This window comes from Oryctolagus cuniculus, chromosome 3 (assembly GCF_051225735.1).
Source record: "Oryctolagus cuniculus isolate XC-2025 breed Fujian yellow rabbit chromosome 3, ASM5122573v1, whole genome shotgun sequence".
Classification (NCBI taxonomy): domain Eukaryota; kingdom Metazoa; phylum Chordata; class Mammalia; order Lagomorpha; family Leporidae; genus Oryctolagus; species Oryctolagus cuniculus.
The window spans coordinates 169,007,109-169,028,469 of NC_142869.1; the positions used below are offsets into that span (position 1 = coordinate 169,007,109).

The 21,361-nt window shown below is 43.3% G+C and overlaps 1 protein-coding gene and 1 pseudogene across 10 annotated transcripts in view; both read left to right on the top strand.

Moving 5' to 3' along the window:
* The window catches only part of EXOC4 (exocyst complex component 4), an 867,110-nt gene that overhangs the window by 25,026 nt on the left and 820,723 nt on the right, over positions 1-21,361 (top strand). For all 10 annotated transcript variants that reach the window (XM_002711996.6, XM_070071324.2, XM_089328633.1 and 7 more), the window contains exons 2-3: positions 879-1,068; positions 20,382-20,576. In XM_002711996.6, coding sequence (XP_002712042.4) covers positions 879-1,068; positions 20,382-20,576 — 385 coding nt within the window. The remainder of the gene's footprint in view (positions 1-878; positions 1,069-20,381; positions 20,577-21,361) is intronic.
* Positions 17,535-18,095, top strand: LOC100346013 (large ribosomal subunit protein uL24 pseudogene; annotated as a pseudogene).

Sequence of the window (21,361 nt, forward strand, 5' to 3'; positions counted from 1 at the left end):
TCTTTGTTGCTGATGATAATACTAAATTAAAAAAAATTATCCAAGAAAGATAAAAGGGGGAACAAAGACCTGTGGCCCATGCATCAAGCCTTGTCATTGAAAGATTTTTAATAAGTGTTTCGTTCTCTGAGTACTGTTGATTCACATCTACCTTGTTAGTGCTGTTGGCAGAATAGCAAGTGCAGGAGCTCTCTGGTGCTGTTGCTTGGGTTTTTGCTGTTGGCACAGATTTTAGAGTTCATACGATCTTATTTCCAAGCTGCTGGGGCTCTGTACCAGATTCAGGCCATTCAGATGAGATCTCTGCAGGGTGGTTCCTCAGTGTGAGAGTAATTTTATCAGCTGACGGCTTTGGTGGCCCAGTGACATTATTAGTGGCATTTCTCTGGGCACATGCCCTTCCTTTGATGTGAGGTGGCTGAGCTATTTGAGTATCTCAGTGTTGGATTACAATATCTGGTACCCAGGGTTGGGAAGAGGGACTGTTTCGTATGACTCTTCCTGCAAGAAGTGTACTCCTAGAAGTTCCTTGGGTTTCACTGACCAGACTTGTCATTGGAAAGCAGAACGGGGGTGTTAGGAATTACTGCAGGTCACTCAAATAAATAAAGAGCTGTCCACCCTGTGGTGAAGTGCATGCCCAGCCCCTCCGTGATTCAAACCAGTTCTGATGCTGGGAAACACGTGGGCGAAGGGCTGCTTGGACCAGCAGCCACCACGCCCCCTGAGATGGGCTATTGGAATTTATGGTGGAGTTGACTTTGTCTTTTCTGGGATTAACATTTCACTTCCTACTTGGGAAGACCAGTGTATTGGCAGGTGGACCTGTCACCCTTCTTTCTCTGCTAAGTGTGACTCAGCTCCTCTGTCTTCACCAGGACCCTCTCCACCAGTGATGATGTTGAGGACAGAGAAAATGAGAAGGGTCGTCTTGAAGAAGCCTACGAGAAATGTGACCGGGACCTGGATGAATTGATCGTGCAGCACTACACGGAGCTGACGACGGCCATTCGCACCTACCAGAGCATCACAGAGCGCATCACTAACTCGCGGAATAAAATCAAGCAGGTAAGCCTCCCGTGGCCCAGTGAGCGCCGCACCTTTTGTTTGTAGGTGTTGGCCTGGAGAGGCGACATGGTTGTGGCGATTGGTCCTTAACCAGGGATTCCGAATGACACACTTTGGGAGTCTGGCAGGTGGGTGTCTGCAAAGCCTTGGCAAGGAAGATGACCAACGGTGCCCAGGGCTGGCGTCTTCCTTCCGCTGTGTCTATACCCTTGACTTCTGCTGTTACTTCTCACTGCGGTGTGAAGCGTTACAAGGCAGGCGGCCTTAACTTGAGAGAGACTGGACATGTTCCAATCCAGAGAGGAAAGATCTTTGAAGACCTTCTGGCTACAGGCTTCCATCCCAATCCAGCAAACATGTTTTCCGTGTCCTGTTGCACTTTGCGTGCGTGTGCATTGCTGTAGCAGCTGAAAGATTTCCTTGTTTGTTGAAATTTTGGCTTTGAGTATGTCAGGTAATTTGCAGTTGGTTTGATTTCCCTGCAGTCATTGTGTATTCTTGGTTTTTTTTTTTTTGGTGAAGTGAAGAAAATCTAACCTACAAATTATTTAAACAAATAATGAAATGTTTATGAAAACTAAAATTCTTGAATATTGTGTTGTAGTGCTGAGCTTTCATGAACTTCTGATTTATAATTTCCTTTTCATATTTGGGAGCTGTTTCTTCGGTCTCTTTCTTTCACTCTTTTTCTCTTCTCTCTTCCTCTACTCACTTGCTGCCTCATTGCTGCTGCTTCCTCCACCCCACTGTACCCCACTTCTTCCTCCCTGCCTTCCTTTTGTTGTAGGCCCTTGAGAAGCTGCTGGGTCCTGGGTTCCATGCTGCTATGGTGTACACCCCTGAACCCATGTGGGAATTTAATCTCCCAAATCTTACGTTAATGGTATTAAGAAGGTAGAACTATGGTGTGAGCCAAGGTCACTGGGGTGGGGCCAGCATGATTGAGTCCTGGTGGTTTAATAAGGAGAGGGAACAAGGCCAGACAGAGGTATACATATGCATGCTCTTGAGCCATGATTTGCTACAGCCAGGGAGGTCCTTGTCCCAGCTTATGATGTGCGGGACAAAGCTGTGAGCTCCACAGACCTCTGTCACAGTTGCCTACCTCATGTATTGCATTATGGTCACAAAAAGTAGGCAGCACACAGATGTTCAGCATATAAAGGATAAAGCGGGCTTGTAAGGGGTACTGCTATGTTTGGCCAGGGGTGGCTTATTAAATATCTCTTCTGCACTGTCCTGTCATCGTGATGTGGTTCTTGGCTGTGTCATTAGAGGATCGCGCCTTTGATGTTGTTTAGTAATATTCTTTGATAAACAACAATTGTTGCTACCCGTGTTGAATGCTGATGCTTTGCCAGGTGTCATCTGTCTGCTCCTTTCTCAATACATCTTGAATTCGAACTCTGCTCTTCTTGACTCTCAGGGGCGGTGCACTTGTTTTCTGCCAAGAGCCATTCAAGTATTTTTCACACTATTTGCAGGCCATACATAATTATCAGCTTAAAAATTACCCTGTTTTAGGTTTATTGAATCTTTGAGTCCCACCTGCTGTTGCCTTGGCAAAGCCAGACCAAATGATTCCCTGGGCCTCATCCAGCCTGCAAGCTGGGCGTTTCCCACCTGGGTAGTCTTTGTAGCTGGTTTTCAGGCATGTTTAAAAGATACACCCTCTCCCTACTCCTCCCTTTAAAAGATGTGATGTTTTGTAGTAGCCCCAGCATGTGAGACTTTCAGAGAGGCAGTTCTCTCCTGCTGTTTGGTGTTAGCATGAGCAGTCCAGAGCTTGGTGCCAGCCCCTCCAGCACCTCCGTGTGACGCATGCTGCATGGACTCCCTGGCTTGTGCCTGCCCAGTAATGACTGCACTGACAGCATTCACCCGGGTGTTGTTGCCTGTCCTCTAGACCTTGTGTTAGGGTTTTATACATAGGTCTATAAATTGTGCTTCAATGCATACTGTTGAGTTTCTGCCCTAAGAGTCCAGTTCCAGAACTGGTAAGCTCTTAACCTTTTTTGAAACTGTGTGCTGATCTCTTTACATTTTAAAAAATCACTGGGCATTTCAAATGAAAAGCATACTATAATTTCTAGCCTTTACAAGTGGAAAGTTCTTCCTATGGGTTTATCTGTGAAGCTAGCAAAGCTATAGATCAGTGGCTGTGACTGTAAAGTAAACTGTAGTCCATTGTGACCCAATATGCTAAGCTTAAGAGGGGTCAGACAATGAACGCCTGGAGCTGCTGACCTCCAGCTTTGCCTCTGGTAATGGCAGCAGAGGTAAAGGACCTTTCGTCTTTTGTGTTTTCTGATTGGTTTCGTGGACTGGAAGGACTTTGTCCCAATCCCAGGGGAAACACTGTCAGTGATTTCTGCTTTGCTCCCTCAGCTCTGCATTGATAGCATCTTTGCTGCCAACAAAAAGCACTGGTCTGCTTCTAGAGAAGGGCGCCGCCCTGATTGCTTCTTTTTTTTTTTTTTTCTTTTAGTGGCCAATGGCTTTTTACCAGTGTTGATTTCAGTAGGCTGACGTTTTGAGCAAAGCAGAACAAAAACTGTATTATGTCAGACAGTTGTCAGGAAAGTAAATGTCTGATAATTCAGTGTTACACATTAGCTTCAATAATGGGAAGAGAAAGGGCGAAATCTCTTTAAACAAGTCCTTGATAACTCATTAATGGGAGAAGAAAACTGGGGAAAATGAAAGTGCATCTGTTTTTATTGCATAATTTGGCAATTTTATACCAGAGATGTGCATTTTTTATCATCAAGGAGACACAGATATTTCTTCACCAATCTTTCCCTGTCATTTTTGTTTTCTAATTGTATTCAGGTTATATGCAGAATGGAGATAGACATTTTATTTTGTTTATTTGAGAGGCAGAGAGACAGAGCTCTCGCCTGCTAGTTCATTCCCCAGAGGCTGACAATAGCTGAGACTGGCTGGACCAAATCTGGGAGCTGGAGAATGAGTCCAGGTCTTCCATTCAGTGGCAGGGACCTGGCCACTTGAGCCATCACTGCCGCCTCCCGGGGTCTGTGTCATCGGGAAGCTGGAATCAGGAACTGAAGCTGGTACTAACCTGGTACCCTGATGTGGGACGCCGGTGTCTTCATCAGCATCGTAACCACTAGACTAAGTGCCAGCCTCAGGGATGCGTTTTTTGAAGGTAAAAATGTGGATGATTAAATAACCATTGGACTGCATTATTTCAGAGCAAAGCAAGATGTTGAAAATGTGTAGATCTGAGTTGAAAATTCTTTCTGTGCTCTGTCCAAAGAATATGATGAAGAGTCATTCAGCAAGTTTTTGTTGAGTACCAGCCATGCTCCTGATTTCATTTTAGGTGCTGGGGCCATACAGGTGGAAAGCACCAGCCTCTTCCCTCATGGAACTCAGGTGTGAATGGGAGGAGTCGGGAAACCAAACATGATATTTACTAACATTTACTTGACCTCTGTATAGTAAGTGTCTGCCTTGTGCTGAGCATTGTGCTAGACTCTGGGGTGCAAAAGTGAAGAAAACAAATGAAAACTGCTGTCCTGTGGAGCTTACATTCTAATAATAGGAGACTGATTAGAAATCAATAAATAAGTAAGCAAGGGATATAACAGGTATTAAGAAGACCTATGCCAACAACAAAACATGACAAAAACCCTCCAAATAATAAAAACAAGGAACAGGGGCTAGGAAGTTGCTGTTTCAAGCAGGTTGGCCAGGGGGGGCTTTCACTGAGGTTATATCTGAGCCAGCACCTGAAGGAGGTAAGGGTGAAGGGATGAGCGCAAAGTTTCCAAGGCAGGTGCACCACTGAACGTTTGCAGAAGCAGCATGGTGGCCAGTGAGGCTGCCGCATTGTGAGGTTGAGGGGATCAGTAGCAGAGAGATGAGAGAACTGGCAGTACAAGGTATGGTGGTGGGGGACCAGGACAGGTAGGATCTTGCAGGTCACTAGGAGGATTTTGGTTTTAGCCCTGAATATTCTAGATGACTTTTGAAAGGTTTTGAGCATAAGAATAACATTTTGTAACTGACATTTTGAGAGGCCCACTCTAGTTGTTATACTAGGAATAGACTTTAGCAGGTGCATTTGATCATTTTTCATTGTTATAATGAAATACCTGAAGCAAGGTACTTATAAAGAAAAGAGGAAGTTTTTTTTTTGTCCCATAATATTTGAGAGTCTGAATGTCCAAATAGCTAGCTCTGGTGAGGACATCATGGTCAGTCATCACAGTGGCTGGAATATGTGGGAAAAGAAGAGATCCTATCACAAGACAAGATGCCAGAGTGAGGTGAGGACTCATTTTTATGACACTTTCTCCCCTAGAACTAACTCAGAGCCTCCAACATTACCTTTTTCCTTTCTGAGACTAGCACTCCCAGTGACCCAACCAGCTCCCCCTTGGCCCCACATCTTAAAGGTGCCTCCACCTATCGCATCTATGACATCATGGTACCAGGGACCAGGCTGCCAGCACATGAACCCGTTGTTCACAAACCACATCCACTGTAGTAGGGATCAAGGCGGGTGCAGATATTCAAGATGCAGACCACATGACTGTTTCCACTTCCCATTTTTACAGTTTTTAATGTGTTTCTGTTTATTTGAAGAATCTGACCTCGAGAATAAATGTGAGATGAAACTTTGAAGAAAAGTGAAGAGAATAGATGAGAACATTGGAGAAGCTCTTCAAGACATTGGCATAGGCAAAGGCTTCTTGGATAAGAGCTCAGAAACACAGGCATTCAAAGCAGAAAATAGACTCATGAGATGACATCAAGCTTAGAAGTTTCTGCACTGCAAAGGAAACACTTAAAGTGAAGAGACAACTGAAAGAATGGAAGAAAATATTGGCAAACTATACAACTGACAAAGGATTCGTATCCTATAGAATATATAAAGAGCCCAAGAAATTCAACAACAAAATAGACAATCCAGTTAAGAAATGGGCAAAGGACTTAAACAGATATTTTTCAATAGAGAGGATTCAAATGGCCAACAGACACATGAAGAAAATGCTCAGGATCACTAGCCATCAGGAAAATGCAAATAAAAACCACAATGAGGTTTCACCTCAACCCAGTTAGACTGGCTTTCATACAGAAATCAACAAACAACAAATACTGACAAAGATGCGGGAGAAAAAGGTACCCTAATCCACTGTTGGTGGGAATGTAAGCTGGTGTAGCCATTGTGGTAGACAATATGGAGATTCCTCAGAGATCTCAAAACAGACCTACCATATGACCCAGCCATTCCACTCCTGGGAATTTACCCAAAGGAAATGAAATCAGCGTATGGAAGAGTTATCTGTGCCCCTATGTTTATTGCAGCTCCATTCACAATAGCTAAGATAAGGAATCAACCCAAATGCCCATCAACTGATAAGGGATAAGGCAAATGCGATATATAATGGAATATTATTCACCTGTAAAAAATAATGAAATCCTGTCTTTCACAACAAAATGGATGCAACTGGAAACCATTATCCTTAGTGAAATAAACCAGTCCCAAAAAGAAAAATACCATATGTTTTCCCTGATTTGTGATAATTAATAGATAACAAAGAAATGTAATGTGTAATTATTTGCATTGCAATTTGCATAAAATTATTACTGAGCAAGAGCTTATAGCAGCAGTTTATATACTGTTGAGAGGAAATGGATTAGAGTCTAAATTAATTATTATCTTGTAACTACACAGGAAATATTTCGATGTCACACTGTCATTAGTTTTATTTCATTGAAAAATTATGAATGACTGATTGACAAACCCTGTAAATGGATGAAATGGTCATTTTTCCATTAAATTATTATTTATAGCCATTTTGTATATTCCCATTAAATGAAGGCCTTCTTGGTTTTTACTTATTAAACTTCTTATTTGGTGAAAAATTAAGCCTTTTTACTTAATGTAAATTTAAAATGTTATTCTCAAAAACTAAAAAACATAGAAAAGTGCTGGGAAGAAGGATGAGAAGGAGGAAGGGAATATCATTATGTTCTTAGATACAAATCATATTGAATCTATAAAAATTAATTAAAAATTAAAGTAAACATGAAATAAAAAGGAAAATCTATAAAAAACCCAATGTGCAAATAGAATACTTTGCACATTTAAGCAGGTCAAATAATATAGATAATAAACAAAATATGTGGGCAATCTCATTTCTTTTGAATATGTTGTAAAATTGGCCAAAATGATGTTATTACATTAGAAAACCTCAGAATCCCTGGGTTCTGCCAGTGTCTTTTATAATAATGATGGTGTTACAGCAGCAACACCGACACAGATGACTATGAGTTGGTACAGTATGAGGACATAGCCATACGATTATGGTGATGCCTGCTGATAGGAAGGTACTCCACAGCATTCCCAGGAAATGGAATTAGAAAAGAAGCTTAGGAGTTTAGCTGTTGAGATGTCTTTGTTCCACTTTGGAGGACCTGGGTTACCTGGGTTCAGTTCCCAGCTCCGGCTCCTGATTCCTGCTTATTACCAGAGCTGACCCTGGGAAACAGCATGATGGCTCAAGTAGTTGGGTTTCTTTCTCTCTCTCTCTTTCTTTCTTTCTTTCTTTCTTTCTTTCTTTCTTTCTTTCTTTCTTTCTTTCTTTCTTTCTTTCTTTCTTTCTTTCTTTCTTTCTCTCTCTCTTTCTCTCTCTCTTTCTCTCTCTCTTTCTCTCTCTCTTTCTCTCTTTCTCTCTTTCTCTCTTTCTCTCTTTCTCTCTTTCTCTCTCTCTCTCTCTCTCCCCCTCTCCCTCTCCCTCTCCCTCTCTCTCTCCCTCTTTCTCTCCCTCTTTCTCTCCCTCTTTCTCTCCCTCTTTCTCTCCCTCTTTCTCTCTCTCTCTCTCTCTTTCTTTCTTTCTTTCTTTCTTTCTTTCTTCTGCTAAAGATTTATTTATTCATTTGGAAGGTGGGGTGGGGTGGGGTCGGGGGTGGTGAGAAAAAGAAACAGAGAGAGCTAGAGAGAGAGCTGGATAGAGACATTTTCCATTTGCTACTTTACTCTTCAAATGGCCACAATAGTCAGAGCTGAGTTAGATGTGAGCCAGGAGCTAAGGGAGACCATCTGGGTCTCCCTTCTGATATGAGATGCCAGTGTCACAAGTGGCAGCTTAATCCGTTGTGCCACAATGCCCCTAGGTCGTTGGGTTTCTGCCACCCACATGGGAGACCTGGATCGAGTTCCCAGGTCCTGCCTTTGGCCCCAACCTAGCCCCTGTGTGTGGGCATTTGAAGAGCAGACTAGCACTTGGGAGCTCTGCCTGCCTGCCTGCCTTTCAAATAACAAAAAAGAATAAGTTTATTTTGGTACAAAAATGTTTGCGGGACTGGCATTGTGGCACAGTGGGTTAAAGTGCTGCCTGAGACATTTTCCATTTTCATCCCATATGAGTGCTGGTTCAAGTCCTGGCTGCTCTGTTTTACATCCAGCTTCCTGCTAAGGCACCTGGGAGAGTACAGTGTAGGATGGCCCAAATACTTAGACCCCTGCCATCCACATGGGAGAACGAGATGGAGTTTTTGGCTCCTGATTTTGGCCTGGCCCAGCCCCGCTGTTGTGGACATTTGAGGAGTGAACCAGCAAATGAAATAAGAAATCTCTCTTTGTCTCTGGAAGATGTCTGTCTGTCTGTCTGTCTGTCTCTCTCTCTCTCTCACCCTCTCCCTCCACCTTCTTTCTCTCTCTAACTCTGCCTTTTAAATCAATCAATCAATCTTGATAAGGGCTGGTGTTGCGGCACAGTGGGTTAAGCTGCAGCCATATGGGATCAGGTTCACGTTCTGGCTGCTCCACTTCCAATCCAGCACTATGCTAAATCAGTGGAAGGTAGCCCTAGTGCTTGGGCCCCTGCACCCAGGTGGGAGATCTGATTGGAGTTCCATACTTCTGGCTTCAGCCTGGCCTAGCCCCAGCTTTTGCAGGCATTTGGCGAGTGAACCAGCAGATGGAAAATCTCTGTCTCTCTGTGTCTGCATCTCCTTCTCTCTCTGTAGCTCTCCATTTCAAATAAATTAATAAAACTTTTTTTAAAAAAGTTTGAAATCCATGCATAAGGAGTGTTCAAAAAGTTTATGAAAAATGTGTACTGTGCAAAAACCATGCATGGATTTGAAAATGTTTTTGCGCCAAAATAAAACTTACCTTTTAATTCTGTTTTCCACAAACTTTTCAAAAATGCCCTTATGTTTGCATTTGAGCATTTCTCCACGGGGGGCAATCATTGGAGGCGTTGACTTCAGATGTCTTTGAAGAGAAGGGGTCCGTCCAAGGCTTATCACAGAAGCCGGGTAGGCAGAAGGGAGGCCACAGATGTTTGGCTCTGTGCTGTGTGCACAAACACTTAACATTTTACCCCGATATTGGCTGCCCTGTTGGTGCTAGATGAATCTCGGAGACTCATTTTTCTCACCTGTAATTAGAAGTCGCTATATGTGATTATTCAAGTGAAGTTGTTAGGGCTTAATCGTTGAGTAATACAACATTCATTACTTAACATTTAACTAAAATAATTTTTTGGCTTTTAGATGAACGCATATTTTGAAAGGTAGAATTAGAATGAAGAATAGCCTTAATTAATCAAAAAAATTCATAATAGACCAACATGGTTATTTACAGCTGAAATAGGAGTTGGAAAATCCCCAGCTGCTTGTATGAGAAAGGGAAAAAGCCTCAGGTTTCTAGAAGTGGCCTTGCCAAGTAGTGGGCAATAATGAGATAGCATAATTTAAAGGCTGGGAAGTCATCTGGAGTGCGTTACTGTAGTTAGGAGAACCATGAGGTCATCTTTCCACACAGCGCAGCTGCCTCTGTATTTATGTGTCCACACACAGCAGCCTGAGAGGTTCAAAGAGTGGAGCCACTCAGAGAATTTAAGACTTTAGAATGGTCGCTAAAAAAACAACAGGGCAAAACAAAACAAACCAAAAAGCACCATAGTAAATAAAGTATGAGGTTAACTTAAAAATCATGCATAGTGGGCCGGCGCCGTGGCTCAATAGGCTAATCCTCCACCTTGCGGCGCCGGCACACCGGGTTCTAGGCCAGCTCTCTGCTATGGCCAGGGAGTGCAGTGGAGGATGGCCCAGGTGCTTGGGCCCTGCACCCCATGGGAGACCAGGAAAAGCACCTGGATCCTGGCTCCTGCCATCGGATCAGCGCGGTGCGCCGGCTGCAGCGGCGGCCATTGGAGGGTGAACCAACGGCAAAAGGAAGACCTTTCTCTCTATCTCTCTCTCTCACTGTCCACTCTGCCTGTCAAAAAAAAAAAAAAAAAATTAAAAAAAAAAAAATCATGCATAGCTCAAGAGTGCTTTAAACAGAGCAGGGAGCAGTGTTTCTCAACTTCTTCCTGGGCACCGTCTGGTTTTTTTCCAAGACTCCATGGAAAAAAACCCGGCTTGGACACTTGCAGTGAGAGAAGTCTGATGGAAGCACCCATGTGTAGATTTATTTTTACTACAAGTGAAAAAGCACGGTGTTTTGTACTTTTAAAGTCAAAAATGATGCTGACTGCTCTGTTAATGTTCAGTTACCATCCCTTGCTCTTAGGAACTCCTAGTGGATTTCTGGTCTTCAGTTTTTTGGACCTGTTTGCACATTTGTTGTGCTCTAGTACAGATAGTAGGCCTATCTTCTCCATTACCCAAATACAGTACTGTCCTGATTTTGTGACTTAAAACTTAGAGCCTCCCATCACCTTCCCCAGGCCTGTGTCCATCAGCCCCTGGTCTTCCTTTCACAAATGCTAAGATTTGCACATAGTAGAATGTACATATTTTGCAAGTAGAGTTCCGTGAGTTTTGGCAAATATACGTAGGCTTGAATGTGTTTCCTCCTGCCTCTTTGCAGTCAGGTCTCTCCCACATCCTGCCCTGAGCAGCGGCTGATCTGAGTTCTGTCCTTACCCTTTTGCCTGTTCCAGAACGTCATACCTTGTGTCCTCCGTCGGATCTGGCTGCTTTTGCTCAACGTCATGTTTTTGCAGTTATGTATTCTCTCTTTTGTTGTTGACTCACCCTGTCCCCCAGGTTTTAACATGGCATTTCTCAGGGGCATGCATTGTCATACAGCAGGTTAAGCCGCAGCTTGGAGCACCCATGTCCCATATTAGAGTGTGGTTCCAGTCCCAGCTCCTCCACTTCGTATCCAGCTTCCTGCTAATGTAATGGCCCAAGTGCTTGGACATCTGCCGCCCATCTGGGAGACCTAGATGGACACTGGCTCCTGGCTCAGCTATGGCTGTTGTGGGCATTTGGAGAGTGAACCAGCACAGGGAAGATCTCTGTCTCTCCTTCTCTGTTACTCTGCCTTTCAAATAAATGCATAAATAAAAGTTAGGAGCTGGTACTGTGGCATGATAGGTTAAAGCCTCCTCCTGCAGCACTGGAATTCTATATGGCTGCTGGTTCTTGTTCCAGCTGCTTCTCTTGCAATCCACCTCTCTACTCGTGGCCTGGGAAAGCAGCGGAAGATGGTCTGAGTGCTTGGGCCCCTGCTCCCATGTAGGCGATCTGGAAGAAGCTCTTGGCTCTTGGCTTCAGATCGGCCCAGCTCTGGCCATTTTGGCCATTTGGGGAGTGACCTTGTGGATGGAAGGCCTCTCTCTCTGTCTCTCCCTCTCTCTGTCTATAACTCCACCTCTCAAATGCACAAATCAATATTAATAAATAAGTAAAAGAAACTTAAAAATGGCGTTTCTTCATAACTCTAAGTTTCTCATCAGAAAGCCGAAGTCTCAGAGCAGTTTAGTATTAAATGTTCTTGTAGCTTTTTCCTGCAGCTCTGTTAGCTCAGTTTAGGGAATCATTCTGGTAGTGTTCATTATCTATGCAGCCTGATGCCAGGGTTCTCCCATGCCACATCCTGTCTTCCTTTTCTCTTTTCCTTCCATGTAGTTAGTCATAGTGAGAGATGAGCTGCCTGTGGATTAAATATCCTAGTGTGAAATGCTCCACGGACACTCTGTGGGTTTATCCCTGAATCTTGATCAGGAGCCTAGTTGGGTGTTGTGTGACATGAAATTTATTTTTAATTATTTCCATGGGAACCATTTCACATAGAGAAAAAGCTGAGAATGGTGGAACCAAGGTGGTAAGACCAGACTATCAGAATTTTAACTGAACTTAACTAAAACTTAAAATACAAAGAATTTAATACCTGGAGTTCTTATTCCAGAGACCATGACCTCCAAGGAGTCTAGGAATGACCTTGATAAGTGTTTAAAAGTCAAATGAAAATCATAAATGATGATCAAAAACCGGGGCCCCATCTTATCCTGCATCAGTCAGTTTTTTTTTTTTTTTTTTAAGATTTAATTATTCTAAAGGCAGAGTTTCAGAGAGGCAGAGGCACAGAGAGAGAGAGAGAGAGAGAGAGAATTCTTCCATCCACTGGTTCACTCCCCAAGTGACTGCTGATCAGTGAGCTGAGCTGATCTGAAGCCAGAAGCTTCTTCTGGGTCTCCCAAGTGGGTGCAGGGGCCCAAACACTCGGGCCATCTTCCACTGCTGCTTTCCCAGGCCGTAGCAGAGAGCTGGATGGGAAGTAGAGCAGCTGGAACTTGAACCGGCTCCCATATGGGATGCCAGCATTGCAGGCAGTGGCTTTACTTGCTACGCCACAGGTCTTCCATCTGCTGGTTCACTCCACAGATGTCTGCAATGGCTGGAGCTGAGGTGATCTGAAGCCAGGAGCCTGGAGCTTTTTCCAGGTCTCCCACACAGGTGCAGGGGTCCAAGGACTTGGGCTATCCTTCACTGCTTTCCCAGGCCACAGCAGAGAGCTGGATTGGAAGTGGAGCTGCCGAGACTCAAACTGGTGCCCACTTGGGATGCTGGCACTGCAGGCAGCAGTCCACCAGCTATGCCACAGCTCCAACACCAATATTTCTGTTTCTTACAATGTTCTTAAACCATTTCCTTCTTGAGTTTTTTACATAGACATTGCGTACTGACTGCCTGCTGTGGAAGCTAAGGCTTTGATCTCCCCCCACTCCATCTTTCTCCTCATCCCTCCATGTGCAGTGACATGTCGCAGGAGCAGGGTCCTATTTTGCTTGGTCAGTGCTTCTCTTGTTATAACTGCCTAAGTCCTTGGACCCACAACTTACAGCTTGATCGTGTTTTGCCCTCTGCAGCTTTGTAGCCATTTCTGTTTTCCCTGGAGCTAGTCACTGAATCGTCCTGTTGCCTGTTCACTGTGTTGGATTCTGCCTTTCCTGGATCGTGTGTTTCTTCTGTTTTTCTCTTGGATTGCTCTGAAGATTGAGCACATTCGTCAGTAGTTTGCTGACATGTGGTGTATATACAGTTTGTTATTTGAAGCTTGCATGTCTGAAATTGCCTGTATTCTTTCTTCATACTTGATGGATAGTTTTTTTTTTTTTTTTTTGGAAAATAATTCTTAGAATTTTGAAGGTATATTGTTCCTTTGTCTTGTAGCTTTCTAGTGTCACTGCTGAGAGAAGTCTGATGCCATTCGGATTCACCAGTAAGTCCTTTGTGTAGGACCTGTTTTTTTTTTTTTTCATAGATTGTTTTTAAAGATTTATTTTATTTATGTGAAAGGCAGAGGTGCAGAGAGACAGGGAGAGACAGAGAAAAAGGTTTTCCATCCGCTGGTTCACTCCACAAGTGGCCGCAACAACCGGGGCTGGGCCAGGCCATAGCCAGAAGCCAGAAGCTTCCTCTGGGTCTCCCACATGGTGCAGGGGCCCAAGCACTTGGGCCATCTTCCGCTGCTTTCCCAGGTGCATTTGCAGGGAGTAGGATTGGAAGTGAAGCAGCTGAGACTCAAACTGGCATCCTTATGGGATGCTAGCACTGCAGGCAGGGGTTTTAACCTGCTATGCCACAGTGCTGGTCCCTTTTGTTTTGAAGAGTTCTTTAGGGTATCTGGTAGCATTTCTATTGCATTAAAAACTTTTTTTTTTTAAGAGTTGTCATTTTCTGATTTTTTATTGCTTCATTGTTGAGATAGGTTATCTTATTTTCTCTAAGGATGCTAATGATTATTAAAACAATTTTCCATCCTGCCTTTAGCTGCCTTCTCGTGTTGGTGTGTGTCTTTCTGTTCTACAGGCTTTCCTGAGCGTCTGGAGGGCGAGGGCAAGGGAAGCGCTGCAGTGGTGACCGGGGCTTGTTTGTGCGGACCGGGCAGGCACTCAGCAGTGTCTTCCGTGAAACCCCAAATGGAAGCAGCTCTTTTCACTCGGGGCAGGTCACAGGTCACCTTTCCCAAGGTGAGAGGCAGCAAGTCTCCCGTGTTGGGGCTCAGAGTCCGGCTGCCCCACCCTACAGGAGGCTGAGCCAGGATGGGCCAGGGGTCATGCTGTTCAAAAGGCCCCACTTGGACTTCATCCTCCTGGGCTCTGTCTGTACCTCACCTGGTCTGGATTCCTCAGATTCAGCCTGTCCAGGCTAGCTGATGCCAAGGGGGCGGGAGAATTGTCTCTCTCTCTGTGGCTTGATGGTCATCTAGAGCACACAATACCATTATAGAAAGCTTTAACCCTGTGCCCCGCCTTTAGTACGCTTGGTGCCTCCTTTTCTGTGTTAGCAAGCCCTGCTCCTAGCTAAGGTTTCAGGTTTCTCTGGTCTGCTAATTTCATGACCCACCTTTCCATGCCTCTCCTTGCCAGCCTCCAGAGTTTTATTGCAGTCTTTTACCTGCTCTTCCCTCTCCTCTTCTCTTTCCTTAATGCTTTATGCTTAAAAGAATTTCTCTGCCATTGCTTTGGTTGGATGGCAGGAAGGAGGGAGTAGAGACAACTGCAACCCAAATTAATAGTCACCCTATTTGCTTATCAAGGGAGACTGCAAAGTCCTCTTATTCAGAACTTTTTGTTTTCCTCACAAGAGAGTCTTATAAATGCATGATTTAAATTTTGTCCTGAAGTTGTCAGAATAGATAGTGGGCTTCCTTAAGAAACCCTATGACTGCAGCATAGCAGATTAAGCTGCTGCCTGCAATGCCTGCATCCCAAATGGATGCTGGTTTGGGGCCTGGCTGCTCCACTTCCCATCAGCTCCCTGCTAATGCGCCTGGGAAAAGCAGCATAAGATGGTCCCAAGTCCTTGAACCCCTGCACCCATGTGGGAGACCCAGATGAAGCTCCTGGCTCCTGGGTTTGGCCTGGCCCAGCTCTGGCTGTTGTAACCATTTGGGGAGTGAACCAGTGGATGGATAATTATCTCTCCCTCCCTCCCTCTCTCTGTCTCTGTCACTCATTATCTCTCTGTAACTATGACTTTCAAACAAAAGAAATTAATCATGCTGATATATTTAGGATATTAATCCTTTGTCAGAAACATGGTTGGCAAATATTTTTTCCCATTCTATTGGATATTTCTTCACTCTATTAATCATTTCCTTTGCTGTGCAAAAGTTTGTGAGTTTCATGTAGTCCCATTTGTTTAGTTTGGCTTTTGCTGCCTGTGCTTTGGGGTCTTGTCCAAGAGTTCATCCCCTACACCAGAGTCATGGAGTGTTTCCCCTATGTTTTTTTCCAGCAATTTCATAGTCTCACATCTTAAATTTGATCTATCTTTAGTTGATTTTCATATATGGTCAGAGGTATGGATCTAATATTATTCTTCTATTTTTATGGATCTAATTTTATTCTTATATTTTATATGTCCAGTTTTGCCCTCACCATTTGTTGAAGAGATTATCCTTACCCCACTGTGTGGTCTGAGCACTTTTGTCAAAAATCAGTTGGCGTAGGTACATGGATTAACTTCTGAGCTCTCCATTATGTTCCATGGATCTATATATCAGTTTTTATGCCAATACCAAGCTGTTTTAATTATTATAGCTTTGTAGTATTCTTTAAAGTCGTATCGTGATGCCTCCAGCTTGGTTTTATTTGCTCAGGCTCACTTTGGTTATTTGGCGTCTTTTGTGATTCCATATAAATTTTAGGATTGTTTTTTCTAATTCTGTAAAGAATGCATTGATATTTTGATAGGGATTTGCTCTGAATCTGTAAATTGCTTTAGGTAGTATAGACATTTTGATAATATTGATTCTTCTGAGCTATGAGCAAGGGAGATCTTACCATTATTTTGTTTCCTTGATGATTTCTTTCATCAGTTTTTGATAATTTTATTGTAGAGATCTTTCACATCTTTGGTTAAATTTATTCCTAAATATTTGTGAGTTTTTTTGTGTCTATTGTGAATGGGATTTCTTTCTTGATTTCTCTATGAGTTCATCTTTAGCATACAAAAAACCTACTGTTTTTGTATGTTTATTTTGTAACTTACAACTTTACTGAATTAGCTTATCAATTCTAACAGCTTTTTGGTGGAGTGTTTAGGTTTTTCCATGAACAATATCATGTCATCTGCAAGCATGGATAATTTGACTTCTTTTCCAATTTTGATGTCCTTTCTTTCTTTCTTCTCCCTAATTGCTCTCTCTAACACTGACAGTACTATATTGAATAAGGGTAGCAAAAGTGGACATCCTTGTCTTTTCGAGATTTGAAAGGAAATGCTTTCAGCTTTTCTCCATTCAGTATGATATTGGCTGTTAGTTTGTGATATTTAGCCTTTATAATTTTGAGGAATATTCCTTTCATGCCTAATTTGTGAAGGATTTTTATCATGCCTCCTCTGCATCTATTGAAATGACCATATGGTTTTTGTTCTTCATTCTATTGATGTGATTTATGATGTTTAATTTGTGAATGTTGAACCATTTCAAAAAACTAAAAAAAAAAAAAAAAAAAAAAAAATCAATCCAGTTGAGAAATGGGCAAAAAACTTCAATAGAAAGTTCTCAAAAGGAGAAATACAAATGACCAAACATAATATGAAAGTAATCAGGGAAATGCAAATCAAAACCACAATGAGATAACACTTCACCCTGTCCGAATGGCTAAAATCCAGTACCCAGAGTATAACAAATGCTGGTGATGGTATTGTAAATTAGTACAGCCACTGTGGAAAACATTATAGAGATTTCTTTAAAAACTAGAAATAGACTTGCTGTGTGATCCAGCAATCCCACTGCTGGTTATATACCCAAAAGACTTGAACACAATATATAAAACAGATACCTGCACCACCATGTTTATAGCAGCACTGTTCACAATACCCAAAATTTGGAATCAACCAAGGTGACCATCATCAGATGAATGGATAAACTGTGGTATATACACACAATGCAATATTATTCATCTATAAAAAAGAATGAAATTCTAGCATTTGCAGCAGAATGGTCACAACTAGATGACATCATGTTGGAATAAAATGAGCTGCACCAGAAAGACAAATAGCACATGTTCTCCTTTATATGTGGGAGCTAAAATCTGAAAAACGAAAAAAAAGAAGAAAAAAAAAAAGAAATGCCTGTGTGTATCAGTGTTGCTGCAAATATAGTTTTGTGAAACTTTGTTTTACATCTTTTTCAAACCCATGGTTAAGAATATTATACTACTGTAGTTTTAATGATCTGTGATTACTTTAAAATTTATTGTATATGGCTTTTCCCTTTGGTGGCCATCGCCGGAGCGGCAGCTGCCAAAATGAAGTTCAATCCCTTTGTGACTTCTGATTGGAGCAAGAACCGGAAAAGGCATTTCAATGCCCCTTCCCACATTCGCCGGAAGATTATGTCTTCTCCCCTTTCCAAAGAGCTGAGACAGGAGTAAACGTGCGATCCATGCCTATCCGAAAGGATGATAAAGTGCAAGTTGTGCGAGGACACTACAAGGGTCAGCAAATTGGCAAAGTAGTCCAGGTTTACAGGAAGAAATACGTCATCTGCATTGAGCGGGTGCAGCGAGAAAAGGCCAATGGCACAACTGTCCATGTGGGCATTCACCCCGGCAAGGTGGTTATCAGCAGGCTAAAGCTGGACAAAGACCGCAAAAAGATCCTGGAACGGAAAGCCAAGTCTCGTCAAGTAGGAAAGGAGAAGGGCAAATACAAGGAAGAAACTATTGAGAAGATGCAAGAATAAAGTCATCTTATATATGCAACTTTCATTAAAAACTGAAACGAAAAAAAAATTATTGTATATGGATGAAATGATTATTTTTCCATTCAACTATTGTTTATAGCCATTGTCTATATTCCTACTAAACTAGGTTTTTTTTAAATTGTTAGACTCCTTATTTGCTGAAATATTAAGTCTTTTTACTGTTATATAAATTTAAAATATGTAACCTCAGAAACAAAAAAAAAAGAAAGGGAGAAGGAGTGTGCGAGGGAGGGAAGAAGGCAATATCATTATGTCCTTAGCATTGTATCTACAAATCACACTGATCTGTTAAAAAATAGTGAAAAATTAAAATACATTAAAAGTAAATAAATAAATCTTTTAAAATAAGAGTGTGCAGTTTTTGCATCCATCTTTATAATTTACATACTTGTTGGAAAAATTGTTGAAATTTTTTAAATGATTTGTTTAGTTATTTGAGAGGCAGAGTTACAGAGAGTAAGAGAGAAGTCTTCCATCTGCTGGTTCACCTCCTAAATGGCTGCAATGACTAGAGCTGGGCCTATATGAAGCCAGGGGCCAGGAGCTTCTTCTGGGTCTCCCACATAGGTGCAGGAGCCCAAGGACTTGGGCCAGCTTCTGCTGCTTAGCAGGCCATTAGCAGGGAGCTGGATCGGAAGTGGAGCAGCCGGGACTCAACTGGCACCCATAGGGGAAGCAGGCATTGCAGACAGAGGCTTAATCTAATAGGCCACAGTGCCGCTCCAAATTGTTGAAATTTAGTTTGGTAATCCTCAGAAGTATGGTGTCAGTGAGTATGTGCACCACGACACCAGATCTCATAATGGAAGAATACAGATTTTCAGTCATTGAGTCCTGTGAGTTTCTGGGGTGACAAAAGATCCTGCACATTGGTGGAGGTTTGCACTGTGCAGCTGAATGCTTCTGCCAAAACCCGTCACATAGTACACTTTGAGATGGGGTCATGCAGAAATTTTATCTCAAAAAACAGTAGCAAAAGTTCCAACAAATATTGGACTTTAAATAGAAATGCATGTTAGGACCGTCAAAAGTCCTTGAAAGCAGATCTCTGGTGAAAGATCACAGTTGTTTAATTTTTCTCTGTAGTAAAAATTGGAAATTTTTAATTAGGGTAGAAAATACGAGCTAGCTCTTAGCAAGTGCGTTGGGAATCCCCATCCCCCACTGCCTCCTTCCCCTTCTGTTTTGTTATGTTGTGCCTGGACCAGTCACTTCACTGCAGATCCATGGGAATGCTGGAGATTGTCTTATTACACACCTAGCATTCAGAATACAAGGCCAGATATCCTTGATATGCCCCCTCGAGATTATCTCTGCGTGTGCCTCTTCCATTTTGGAAACCGGGGTGATTTGATTTGAGTGGACATGGCTGCTCAGTTCCCTGGTTGTGGACTTGAGCTGGACTCCTAGAGCTGCAAGCGTGGGCACAGTGACTTATCTGTCGCTCCCCCTCTTCGTGGAGGAACGACACTAAACCCTGCGCTGTTCTTTCGTCTGCTCGGCCCTCCCCGGGTTTGCTGCTGGTTCTTCCCGGGTTGGCTGCTGTCCCTTCCACCTCCGTGGAAGGGCAGTTCCCCCTGCCACATTCCCCACTTCCGCAGGGGAGCGGCACACCGCCGGCCGGCTCTCTCGGGGGCTGCACAGGTGTTCCCCTTAGATGTTCCCCTTAGATGTTCCTGGCGCATGCCGTCTCTCTCCTCCTTTATAATCCTCCTCCACCAATCCCAACTCGGCTGCCCACACGCCGAGTACGCTGCTCTCCTCCAATCAGGAGCAAGTCCTACAGTTTATTGGCTGAACTGGAGGCAGCTGTGTAGAAGCTGTTTTCTTCTCTCCCAGCGCCATATTGTGGGAGAGCAGATGCATAGAATAAGTCTTAATTCCAGTAACTCAGTCTAGTCCGAGTTGCTCCCCACACTTATCAACGACGTAGGAAATGTGCAAGGAGGGTTGGGGAAGGAATAATAGCAGGGAGTGCCATATTGATCATCCCCCTCGTAGGTCAATTAACATTTATGTGATGTTTCATATTTCCAGAGTGCTTTATATTCTTAGTAATTATTTTGTAATTCACTTAAAGGTACATTAAGAGTAGTTTTCTCATTTCACAGGACAGAAAGTACAGACATCGAGGTGGAGGTGTGTCCAAGCGAGGCAGTGTCAGAACCAGGATTAAGGTTGTGCAAGCAGACCAACCCAGGGGAGGGAGTGGGAGCGGGACGTGTAGTGGTACCGATGAGGAGTACGAGCCAGATGACGGGTCTAGGCTGGCAGCACTTGGCACTGACTCTGCACTCAATCTGTTTGCTCACAGGTGAAAGAGAATCTCCTTTCCTGCAAGATGCTGCTACACTGCAAACGGGACGAGCTTCGGAAACTCTGGATTGAAGGCATCGAGCACAAGCACGTCCTGAACCTGCTGGATGAAATCGAGAACATCAAGCAGGTGCCTCAAAAGCTGGAGCAGTGCATGGCCAGCAAGCACTACCTCAATGCCACCGACATGCTGGTAAGAGAGCAGCCGCGCTGAGGTCCCTTCTTCTAAGGTGCAGACACGCTCTGCTCTCCTTGAATCCTGGGGCGCATGTAGTGCTTTACAAACAGTCCCCTTGGGGTTCCCCAGTCCTTGTGCGTGAACCATGGCTGGTTCTCTTCCGCATTTCAGTGCTTGAAATTGTAGAGGGCGATGACTTAGGCATTGTCTGTCTTTGGAACACTGGCAAGAAATGAAATGGTCAGAAACCAGTTCTAGGGGCAGGTGTTTTTGCCTAGCAGATAAGATGCTGCTTGGCCTGCCCGAGTCCCCTGTTGGAGTGCCTGGGTTTGATTCCTAGTCCTGGTTCCTGACCCCAGCTCCCTGCTAATGCAGACCCTGGGAGGCAGCAGGTGACGGATGGGTCATGTGTGTAGTTGGATCCTTGCTACCCATGTGGGAGAGCTGTATTGAGTTTTTGGCTTCTGGCTTTGGCTTGGACCATCTCGACCAAGCCTGGGTGGTTGCAGGCACTTGGGGAGTGATCCAGTAGTGCATAGGAGTCTGCTTCTCAAATTAAAAGACCAAGAAAGCCATCCAGTACTTAAATAATCATGGACTGGAGATGAGAGGCGTTTTTTTTTTTAATTTTTATTTTTAATTTAAGAGGAAGTAGTTAATGAATCTCCTAATAAAGAACAAAGGATAGAACTTTTGTTGAAGATGTATAAACTTGTTCCACAATTTCTTTGAAGGTGTTTTTGCGCTAGGGATTTGTTTTTCTTTAAACCGGTAAGAAAGGAAATAAACTTGAGTGAGGG